Source organism: Nycticebus coucang, chromosome 1 (assembly GCF_027406575.1).
Source record: "Nycticebus coucang isolate mNycCou1 chromosome 1, mNycCou1.pri, whole genome shotgun sequence".
Taxonomy (NCBI): Eukaryota; Metazoa; Chordata; class Mammalia; order Primates; family Lorisidae; genus Nycticebus; species Nycticebus coucang.
This window is the reverse complement of record NC_069780.1, coordinates 111,978,136-111,990,413: the sequence shown is the minus strand read 5'-3', so window position 1 is coordinate 111,990,413 and position 12,278 is coordinate 111,978,136. Positions and strand designations below refer to the sequence as shown.

Here is a 12,278-nt window from a genome sequence, read left to right as displayed (position 1 = left end):
ATTTTTATTGTTTCATGCCTTAAATTTAAGTCCTTTATCCATCTTGAATCAATTTTTGTGAGTGGGGAAAGGTGTGAGTCCAGTTTCAGTCTTTTACATGTAGACATCCAGTTCTCCCAACACCATTTATTGAATAGGGAGTCTTTCCCCCAAGGTATGTTCTTGTTTGGTTTATCGAAGATGAGGTGGTTGTAAGATGTTAGTTTCATTTCTTGGTTTTCAATTCGATTCCAAGTGTCTATGTCTCTGTTTTTGTGCCAGTACCATGCCGTCTTGACCACTATGGCTTTGTAGTACAGACTAAAAGCTGGTATGCTGATGCCCCCAGCTTTATTTTTATTACTAAGAACTGCCTTAGCTATATGGGGTTTTTTCCGGTTCCATACAAAACGTAGAATCATTTTCTCCAAATCTTGAAAGTACGATGTTGGTATTTTGATAGGAATGGCATTGAATAGGTAGATTGCTTTGGGAAGTATAGACATTTTAACAATGTCGATTCTTGCCCAAAAAGTTGGTTTTTTGAAAAGGTCAATAAAATAGATAAACCTTTGGCCAACCTAATCAGGAAAAATAGAGTAAAATCTCTAATATCATCAATCAGAAACAACAAAGACAAAATAACAACAGACTCGTCAGAAATTCAAAAAATCCTTAATGAATATTACAAGAAACTTTATTCTCAGAAATATGAAAATCTGAAGGAAATTGACCAATACTTGGAAGCACATCACCTTCCCAGACTTAGCCAGAATCAAGTGGAAATGTTCAACAGGCCCATATCAAGTTCTGAAATAGCATCAACCATACAAAACCTCCCTACAAAGAAAAGCCCGGGACCAGATGGTTTCACATCAGAATTCTACCAAACCTTTAAAGAGGAATTGGTACCTTTATTACTCAACCTGTTCCAAAAGGTAGAAAAAGAAGGAAGACTACCCAACACATTCTATGAAGCAAACATCACCCTGATCTCCAAACCAGGAAAAGACCCAACAAGAAAAGAAAATTATAGACCAGTATCACTAATGAATATAGATGCAAAAATATTCAACAAGATTCTAACAAACAGAATCCAGCAACACATCAAACAAATTATACATCATGACCAAGTCAGTTTTATCTCAGGGTCCAAGGCTGGTTCAATATCCATAAATCTATAAATATAATTCAGCACATAAACAAATTAAAAAACAAAGACCATATGATTCTCTCAATCAATGCAGAAAAAGCTTTTGATAATATCCAGCATCCCTTCATGATCAGAACACTTAAGAAAATTGGTATAGAAGGGACATATCTTAAACTGATAGAGTCCATCTATAGCAAACCCACAGCCAATATCATATTGAATGGAGTTAAATTGAAATCATTTCCACTCAGAGCAGGAACCAGACAAGGCTGCCCATTGTCTCCATTGCTCTTTAACATTGTAATGGAAGTTTTAGCCACCGCAATTAGGGAAGAAAAGGCAATCATGGGTATCCATATAGGGTCAGAAGAGATCAAACTTTTGCTCTTCACAGATGATATGATTGTATATCTGGAAAACACTAGGGATTCTACTACAAAACTCTTAGAAGTGATCAAGGAATACAGCAGTGTCTCAGGTCACAAAATCAACATTCATAAATCGGTAGCCTTATAAAGCCTTATACCAACAACAGTCAAGTTGAAAAAACAGTTAAGGACTCTATCCCATTCACAGCAGGGCCAAAGAAGATGAAATATTTGGGAGTTTATCTAACAAAGGACGTGAAAGATCTCTATAAAGAGAACTATGAAACTCTAAGAAAAGAAATAGCTGAGAATGTTAACAAATGGAAAAACATACCATGCTCATGGCTGGGAAGAATCAACATCGTTAAAATGTCCATACTACCCAAAGCAATATATAATTTTAACGCAATCCCTATTAAAGCGCCACTGTCATACTTTAAAGATCTTGAAAAAACAATACTTAATTTTATATGGAATCAGAAAAAAACTCAAATAGCCAAGACGTTACTCAGAAATAAAAACAAAGCAGGAGGAATCACACTACCAGACCTCAGACTATACTACAAATCGATAGTGATCATAACAGCATGGTACTGGCACAAAAACAGAAAAGGAGATGTCTGGATCAGAATAGAGAACCAAGAGATGAATCAGCTACTTACCATTATTTAATCTTTGGCAAGCCAATTAAAAACATTCAGTCGGGAAAAGATTCCCTATTTAACAAATGGTGCGGGGTGAACGGGCTGGCAACCTGCAGAAGACTGAAACTGGACCCACACCTTTCACCATTAACTGAGATAGACTCTCACTGGATTAAAAATTTAAACTTAAGACATGAAAGTATAAAAATACTAGAAAAGAGTACAGGGAAAACCCTTGAAGAAATCAGCCTGGGCAAGTATTTTATGAGGAGGACCCCCCACCCCGGGCAATTGAAACAGCTTCAAAAATACACTACTGGAACCTGATCAAACTAAAAAGCTTCTGCACAGCCAAGAACACAGTAAGTAAAGCAAGCAAACAGCCCTCAGAATGGAGAAGGTATTTGCAGGTTATGTCTCCAACAAAGGTTTAATAACCAGAATCGACAGGGAACTCAAACGTATAAGCAAGAAAAGAACAAGTGAGCCCATCGCAGGCTGGGCAAGGGATTAGAAGAGAAACTTCTCTGAAGAAGATAGGCGCGCGGCCTACAGACATATGAAAAAATGCTCATCATCTTTAATCATCAGAGAAATGCAAATCAAAACTACTTTGAGATATCATCTAACTCCAGTAAGACTAGCCTATATCACGAAATCCCAAGACCAGAGATGTTGGCGTGGATGTGGAGAAAAGGGAACACTTCTACACTGTTTGTGGGAATGCAAATTAATACATTCCTTTTGGAAAGATGTATGGAGAACGCTTAGAGATCTAAAAATAGATCTGCCATTCAATCCTATAATTCCTCTACTACCCAGAAGACCAAAAATCACAACAAAGATATTTGTACCAGAATGTTTATTGCAGCCCTATTCATAATTGCTAAGTCATGGAAAAAGCCCAAGTGCCCATCGATCTACGAATGGATTAATATATTGTGGTATATGTACACCATGGAATATTATGCAGCCTTAAAGAAAGATGGAGACTTTACCTCTTTCATGTTTACATGGATGGAGCTGGAACATATTCTTCTTAGTAAAGTATCCCAAGAATGGAAGAAAAAGTATCCAATGTACTCAGCCCTACTATGAAACTAATTTATGGCTTTCACATGAAAGCTATAACCCAGTTACAACCTAAGAATAGGGGGAAGGGGAAAAGGGAGGGAGGGAGGGGGGAGGGGGCAGAGGGGGATTGGTGGGATTACACCTGGAGTGCATCTTACAAGGGTATATGTGAAACTTAGTAAATGTGGAATGTAAATGTCTTAGCACAATAACTAAGAAAATGCCAAGAAGACTATGTTAACCAGTGTGATGAAAATGTGTCAAACAGTCTATGAAACTAGTGTATGGTGCCCCATGATCACATTAATGTACACAGCTATGATTTAATTAAAAAAAAAAAAACTAAGAAAATTTGACATGTGAGAAAGTGTATTATAGGGATAGGCTGTGGGATGTTTATGGAGGTGGTCCCTAAGAGCTGACTAACTTTCACAATTAACTATATTTTAAAGTCTTGCATGACCATAAATAGCTATTCCATATACAACATGAGCATTTCCTATTAAATTTTTCCATCTACTTTTTTTAATATTTCAGATTAATATGAGGGCACAAATGTTTAGGTTACATTGTTTTTATTTCTAAGATAAAGTTCAAGTTGTAGTTGAGCCCTTCACCGAAGGCCTGCTGAACACATTGTGCACCAATCACCCCCTCTCTTCCCAATCCTCCTCTCCCATCCACCCTACTAAAATATATCTGCATTTTTCTTTCATGTGGACACGTAGTTGTTTATATATTTGTTTCACATTAGTATTTGGTACATTGAATACTTTCTTTTCCATTCTTGAGATAAGAAGAATGTGTCTCAACTCTATCCAGGCAAACACAAAAGATGTAAAGTCTTCACCTTTTCTTATGGCTGAAAAGTACTCTGTGGTACATATATATATACCACAGTTGGTTAAGCCATTCATGGGTTGATGGTCACTTAGGTTGCTTCCACATCTCAGCAATTGTGAAATGAACTGCAATCAACATTTCTGTCATCAAATGTCATCTTACCACTTAAACAAGTGGTAAGTTCTACAACCAGTTTGGAAAGAGCAAGAATTGTCCCATCTTCTATGTCATGCTGCTGTGTGGAAACCTGTCCCACATGCACTCACCTATGGAAACAATACTGCTGACAGCACCACCCCTATGCCTTCCTATGCTACCACGCACATAATAATTTTTAAAGCAGTAAGTCCATTGGCTTCTTAGGCAAAGGTGACTTTAATTAACTAGAAGTTCCTGAAATGTCACCCACTGGCAGGAATGTCCATGCAACAAATGATGCATTTTTATTTTTCATTTATTTATTATTATTATTATTTTGAGACAGAGTCTAACTATGTCACCCTCTGTAGAATGCTGTGGTGTCATAGCTCACAGCAACCTCAAACTCTTGGGCTTAAGTGATTCTCTTGCCTCAGTTTCCCGAGTAGCTGGGATGACAGGCACCCACCATAACACCTGGCAATTTTTTGGTTGCAGTTATCATTGTTGTTTAGCAGGCCCAGGCCAGGCTCGAACCTGCTAGCTTTGGTGTATGTGGCCAGAGCCCTACTCCCTGAGCAACGGGTGCTAAGCCAAATGATGCATTTTTAAACCAAAGTTTCCATCATTTCCATATGGTATGGCCAATCTATTCATCTGAATTTTCCACCAAATGCATTGGGCTAAATGAAAAAAGAAACACTTTACTGGTAATGCCCTGAAATTTACTTTCACGTGATCACAAACAAATCTGTTACTATGGTTTGGGCATTCAATTGAAATCCATTTTCTTGTGCAAAATTCACCACATCTTCATGTAAATACTTATAAAGGGCTTCACTTTTCTGTCATCAATATTTAAATGAGTGGTAAGTTCTACAAACTTAAGACCCAACAGGGGCATGAATTGTATATAGTTGATAAAAAACAGTGGAGACAGTTTGGAAAGTGCCAGCCATGAGCCAAAGTGAAGCACAGCTAGTTTGTTAGATTTTGTGGTAAATAAAAGTCTGTCTTCTTTGACTGTCTAATCCTTAACCAAGCACAGCTCCCTGTTTATTGTGCTTTCTAACACCGAGGAACTTCTCCAGCAAGCGTTTTTGGTGCATAAGGTTCTGAGCATGTCCGATTCTCTGTGCTCTCTGACCAAGGGCATTTTTCGAAGGCAAGCATGATGCTATGTGTGAAGAGACGGAGGCATACACGATTGATTGATTTGTCAGGGGAGAATTCTTGTATTTTTCACCTGCATTTCCAGTTCTTTTATGATCAGCAAAACACTCAAAGCACTGGGGGAAAATCTTCCACATCTCGGCCCCTCAGCTTCACACATGGATCTCTGGTAACACCCTCACAAACACACGCAGAACACTGTACCAGGCATTTCTCAATCCAGTCACAGTGACACCTAAACTCAAGTCTGTACTCCCCCTGTGTCAGCATGGCGCCCAAAGCTTCTCTGGCTTCAGCCATTCTTAATTTCTGAATAGAAACAATTAACAAGGTGATAGTTCAACCTACCACGTGCAACTATCCTTTTGACAACTGAAACCACACTCATCCCATCCCCAGAATCTGGATTTCAGGGTTTTAATCTTTTGTAATTAAACCAAACTTCTCCCAGAGGGAAAGCAAAGGAGTAGAAGTGACAATTCAAGTTCTGGTTGCCGCTTGTTCTTACAACAGCTCTGCTGTTTCCCTTTCCTGACCAGGAGGCTTCCTTTTCTTCCTGCCATTCCAAACACCCAGAGAAGTCAGCTGGAGGACAGGCTGGACAGCCAGGAGCGCACCGTGGCTTTCCTCCTGGAGCAAGCCTTCCGCATCAAGGAAGACATCAGTGCTTGTCTCCAGGGCACTCATGGCTTCCGGAAGGAGGAGTCACTGGCTCGGAAGTTACTGGAAAGCCACATCCAGACCATCACCAGCATCGTCAGAAAGCTCAGCCAAAACATTGAGGTAGTTCTCTGTTTTCTGTGTGTGGGCCTCATTGCTTAACAAAGGTTATCCACCACTAGTGTCATTTTTCAAGTACAGAAATGTATCAGTATTGTTTGAGTTTAAATGATAACGTTTTGGTTGCCTAAGAAGGAAACAGTTTAAGTTTTCAACTGCTCATTTATGCCAAAAAGTACAAGGAATGAACTTCTATTCAAAAAAATATTTCTTTCTTTTTTTTTTTTTTTCACCCTGGGTAGAGTGCTGTGGCATCACAGCTCACAGCAACCTCAAACTCTTGGGCTTAGGTGACTGTCCTACCTCAGCCTCCTGAGTAGCTAGGACTAGGTGTCCCAGATAATTTTTCTATTCTTAGTAGAGATAGGGTCTCACTTTTGCCCAGGCTGATCTCAAACTCTTGAACTCAGGCAATCTGCCTGCTTCAGCCTCCCAGACAAAAAATATTTCTTGTGTATTTACTTTGTAGCAGCAAAGATGACTGGTTAACATTATATCAGATGGGGCTTGGTGTCGGTATCTCAGTGGTTAGGGTGCAGGCCACATACACCGGGGCTGGCGGGGTCAGACCTGGCCCGGGCCAGCTAAAACAATGATGACAACTACAACAAAACTAAAGCCGGGCACCATGGCAGGTCTCTGTCGTCCCAGCTATTTGAGAGGCTGAGGCAAGAGAATCGCTTAAGCCCAAGAGTTTGAGGTTGCTGTGAGCTGTGACGCTATGGTGCTCTACTGAGGGCAACATAGTGAGACTCTGTCTCAAAGAAAACATTACACCAGATGTTGTGCTAAGGTGTTTAGGTTAGTGTAAATCTCCAAGATTCTATTGATGTAATCATTCCAAATAGGTTTTCATACTGCACTGATAATGCTGTAATTATAAAGAACCATCACGATCTGATGCCAGCAGTTTCTCTGACCCTGCCTCCTCCTTTCTTTCCCCTTCATTCTGGCGACCCTGGCCGCCCAGCTGTTCGGAGGACATTCCAAACATTCTCTGTCCTCAATGCACTTGTGATTTACTGGATCATTTTCCCCTAGATACTCCCAAGAATTGGCCTTCTCTTCCTCCAGGTCTCTGCTCAGACATAAAAGGTAAGACAGGATCTCCTGTCACTTTATAAAATAATACACTCTCCACCCTAACAGTTTCAATCTCCCTCAAATCCTATTTTATTTTTTATCACATAGCCCATCTTGCAAACTACCATGGTCTATACCTTAAAACAAGGGTCCTTAAACTACGGCCCACAGGCCACATGCGGTGGTGTGATTGTATTTGTTCCCGTTTTGTTTTTTTTTTACTTCAAAATATGTGCAGTGTGCATAGGAATTTGTTCATAGTTTCCTTTTTAAACTATAGTCTATCCCTCCAATGGTCTGAGGGACAGTGAACTGGCCCCCTGTTTAAAAAGTTTGAGGACAACCTTAGAACCTCCACAGTGGCCCACCTCCCTACACTGACCCCCTCCTTCACTGACCTAATTTCCATAGACCGGACATGCACCACATGTACATATCAGTACAGGAGGCCTAGTTCTTTATTTTGACCACCTCCCTATGTTGACCAGTTTGTCACAGTGTCACCCCACAGCCTTGGGGTGGCCTATAATCCTCGCACTCTGGGAGGCTGAGGCAGGTGGATTGCTTGAGTCAGTAGTTAGAGACCAGCCTGAGCAAGCGCGAGATCCCATCTCTACCAAAAAACAAAAACAAAAACATGGAATGGAACTACTAACAGCTTCCTCATGAATTTGTATTTAAGGGCAAGAATACTTATTAATTTATTTATTTTCTATCTGTAGAGTCTAGTAGACCCCATGATACCTTCAAGAGTGTGGAAAGTTAGACACTCTCAGTGAACTTTTAAAAGGAACGTCATTGGTATCTAGCATAGATTGCATTGACCCCAGTACCTAAACAGTTAATACCACTTCTCAAAGTGATTAAAGTTTATTGAGCATAATAAAATATGAAAATGATCAGAGGCAAGCAGCTCTGTGCCTTTTAAAATGACTAGAAAATCTAGCAAATACAGCAGATCCCTAAAATAAGATCCTAATTTAGGACTCCAAACTTTTTGGTTTTAAAAAGAGAACAACATTCTTAGAAACACTAAACTGCTCCTAAGAATGTTCTATATTTCGATTTAGGTGGCTGCCATATAGTTGAGTACAATTGTCAAGATCCATCCAGACACATACTTTTATTTGTTGGTTTTAATGTGTATTAATTATACCCTGCTAAACTACTCCACATTCAAAGGGAAAAAAGTTTTCAAATCTCTAAAAATCTTATTAAGAGTTTCTTTTCTTAAAATAATTAATTACCTTAAATTAGCTTGGAAAAAAAATCCAAAACTTTAAAAAAAAAAAAAAAAGACAGAAAACAAAACCTCAAAATATTTGCTATACTAGTTTGGCATAGCTAGGGAAAATAATGACGACTCCGTCTGATTGTGTGGAAAACTGAATCAGAAGACATGTTAAAGGCTGTAGATAATTTAGTTAAAACATGAAGAAGAAGCTATTGGGCTACATTTAGTAAATAATTATAAGCTCTGTATGCAGAAATGGATGCTATTCAAGTATTTTAAAAAACCCAAACTCGTTGACCAGATCAGACCATTTGCAACTGACCAGCAGGACAGATTCTCTAAAGCTTGATTCAGGTCCTGAAAAGTAATGAAAAAAAGTCTTTTTAGTGCAGCAGTTAAGTTGCTTATTCCTAATTTGAAATTTTAAAATTAATTTTCTCTAACTCAAAAAGAGAAAAATTTTTGCATTAAATTGCTTCATTATAAGTTTTATCCCCTAACTTATAAAAGCAATACTGTTTATTGTGATTATTTTGAAAATGGGGGGGGGAATTTTTCACAATTTTACCACCAAATGGCAATCTCTACAAACGCTGAGATGAATCTCCCTATTGCCCTTCCAAGGGCTCCGTTTAGGAGTCTGAGACTATTATAAGCACAATATTTAATGCAAAATTACATCACAAACTCCATCATATGTCATTAAACACTCTTTGCATGGTAAATACTTTGTGCTTTTTATTCTCTTAATGTTGAAATAAATACTGTTTGTGCATAAATACATGTCTGCATTTTCATTTTTCCACAGCAGCTATTCTTAGAACTGAAAGTACTGGGGGATGGACATTCATGAGATATGTTGCCAAATTGGTTTCCGGAAAGTTTATACTAATTTACACTTCCATTAGTATTTTTTTTTTTTTTTTTTGGCCAGGGCTGGGTTTGAACCTACCACCTCCAGCATATGGGGCCGGCGCCCTACCCCTTTGAGCCACAGGCACCACCCTCCATTAGTATTTTTTTAAGAGTGCTTTTTTTCACTGTGCCTATGCCAGCATTGAGTTTTAATGTTTCAATCTTTTATGATTTTTTTCCCCTTAACAAAGGTGTTGAATCCAGTTTTTTGACGTGACTATTTAAAGTGACGATTTAATTTCTTCTGTCAATGATCTGTTCATGTCTTTTGTTAATTTATCTTTTGGCATTTTAGAACTTTTAACTGATTTGGTGCGCTCTTTTATCTACTAAGGACAATAACCAGCAGTATGTTGGTAAATGTTTAACAATCAGCAGCTAACTCTTTTCTGGGGGGGAAATCTGGTTTCTTGTCTTTACCTATTTCCAGGGTGTAAATACTCTCACTGTCATTTCCAGCAATCAACGTGACACTGAACACAAAGATATGAAGAGGTGTCTGCACTCAGCTCTCACAGACAGGGGTGTGATAGTACAGCACATCACTGAACCCTTGGCGATGATACTTATTCTAAATGCTTTTCCATTTTATTAATATTTTAATTGTATTTACAATGTTTTTACAAGTTTCATAAAAACTTAAACACTCAAATATTTTGCTTTGTGATTTCTTCTATTTACTGTAGTCCCCCCTTATCTGTGGTTTTAAGTTCTGCAGTTTAAGTTACTTACAGTTAATCATGGTTCGAAAATATTCAATGGAAATTTTCAGAAATAAGTAATTCCTAAGTTTTTAAAGGCATGGTGTTCTGAGTAGCATGTTACAATCTTGCATCACCTTGCTCCACCCCTCCCCCAAGGACTCGAGATACACCCCACCCCTATTCAGCTTATACACACACACCCCATTAGTCACAAGTGGCCCCTCAGCTCTCAGATTGGCTGTATCACAGCCGGTGTTCAAGTAAGCCTAAATCACAGGGATAGTGATGCTCGCAATGCCAATGCGCCAGAAAAAAAACCATAAACTGCTTCCTTTTAGTGAAAAAATAAAGGTTCTCTACTTAATAAGGAAAGAAAAAAATCATATGCTGAGGTTGCTAAGATAGATGGTAAGAACAAACCTTTTATTCATTCAAAAATAATTGTGAAGAAGGAAATTATTCGCATTATTTTATGAATAAGAAAAATAATTGTGAAGAAGGAAAAAGAAATTTATGCTACTTTTGCTGTCACTCTATAAGTTAGAGCCACAAGCATAACAAATTTTATTACAGTATATTATTATAATTGTTCTATTTTTATTACAGGTGTTGTTAACCTCTTACTGATAAATTAAACCTTATCATAGTAGGTATATGTATATAAGAAAAAGCATAGTATATACCAAATTCAGTACTGTCTGAGGGTTCAGGCATTCACTGGGGGGGTCTCAGAACAAATCCCCCATAGATAAGGGGAGGTTACTATTCTTTTAAGATTAAAAGTTCTTCACTTAAAATGAAATAATCTGCTTTCTTATTTACTATTTTGTGGCTTAATTTTAAAAGTATTTTAATCTATTTCTTCTACAATCTATATTGAAATATGACATGAGGTACGGATCTAAATTGCGTGTTTTCTGAATGAGTAACCAAAGGTTCCAATATCATTTGTGAAATCCTCTGACACTATTTCAGAGTCTCAGGCAGGACGAGCTCCTTCCTTACACTTAACCGAGGTCTTCAGTCCATTACATTGGTCTGCTGGCTTTATACCTTCATAACGCTGATCAACTTGTGCTCGTTTTATAAAACATTTCAGGATCTAGTACAGTAAGTTTCCTTTTATCACCATCTTTCTCAAAAAGGAAAATAAAATGCCTCAGGTGTACAGAGATAAACCGAACTCTCATTAGTGCTTCTGACACTTCTTTGCCTTCAAGGCTGGTTTGCTCTTGGGCAGTCTCAGTCTGCCAGTTTACAAACAGGCAGGTTCTCCATATGGTCACTGAAATTCCTACAATTAATCTGCGACACAAAATAATCCCTTTTACTTAGTAAAGTTTATAAATGTAAGTTTAAATAAAGTTCAGACTTTTGTCAATTATAGTAAATAAACTTGAATGTTTCCATTAGTCACAAATTTGTGTTTTCCAAAGGTCTAGATCAGTGTTTTTCAACCTTTTTTATCTCACGGCACACTTGAGCCTATGGTTAAACTTCCACAGCATATTGAAATTATCTTGATTAAAAAAAAAAAAAGTTTACAAAGAAGATTATACTTATTGTGCTTCGAATTTCTTTTGAAAATAATTTAATTAATTAGCTTTTTAAATTTCTTGTGGCATACCTAGCTCCTCTCACGGCGCCCCAGTGTGCTGTGGCACACGGGTAGAAAATCGCTGGTCTGGACGGTGCTCTCACTTTCTTCTCAGTAAATACCAATTTCTCATATTTCTGTGCTTTACACTGGAATTTGTTTGAATCCCAAGTAAAATATGATTTTTTTTCCTGTGGACAAGCACAATTTTTTTCAGTTTTGAAAATTACTATTTGCAAATGGGTCTAAAAAATTAAAAACCACTGTCTCAGGACCACTAACCTGGTATTACAGGAAAGTCAGCAGCTTTATTTCCAGAACACTGAAAACAGTGACGACGTGCCTGACAATACCCAAGGAGAAAACGTGAGCACACAAGCCATAAATCTCTCAGGCCCTGTGTATGAAACACTTTAAATTAAGATTTGCTTGTGTTAATTGTTTTAGCTTCATTGTGGGTCACATTCAATCCATAAAGGATCTTACCTGATACCACATTCAAAAAATAATCCCTTTTTCTAAATTTACTACCAATTATGAAATAGGTTCTTGTGAAAAGCTTTTCTATCAGTTATGGCCAAGTGGCAACCCAT

The 12,278-nt window shown here is 38.0% G+C and overlaps 1 protein-coding gene across 1 annotated transcript in view; it reads left to right on the top strand.

Moving 5' to 3' along the window:
• The window catches only part of FAM81B (family with sequence similarity 81 member B), a 67,595-nt gene that overhangs the window by 18,389 nt on the left and 36,928 nt on the right, over window positions 1–12,278 (top strand). Inside the window, 1 exon segment of the mRNA XM_053596025.1 lies at window positions 5,912–6,155. Within this exon segment, the coding sequence (XP_053452000.1) occupies window positions 5,912–6,155 (244 nt within the window).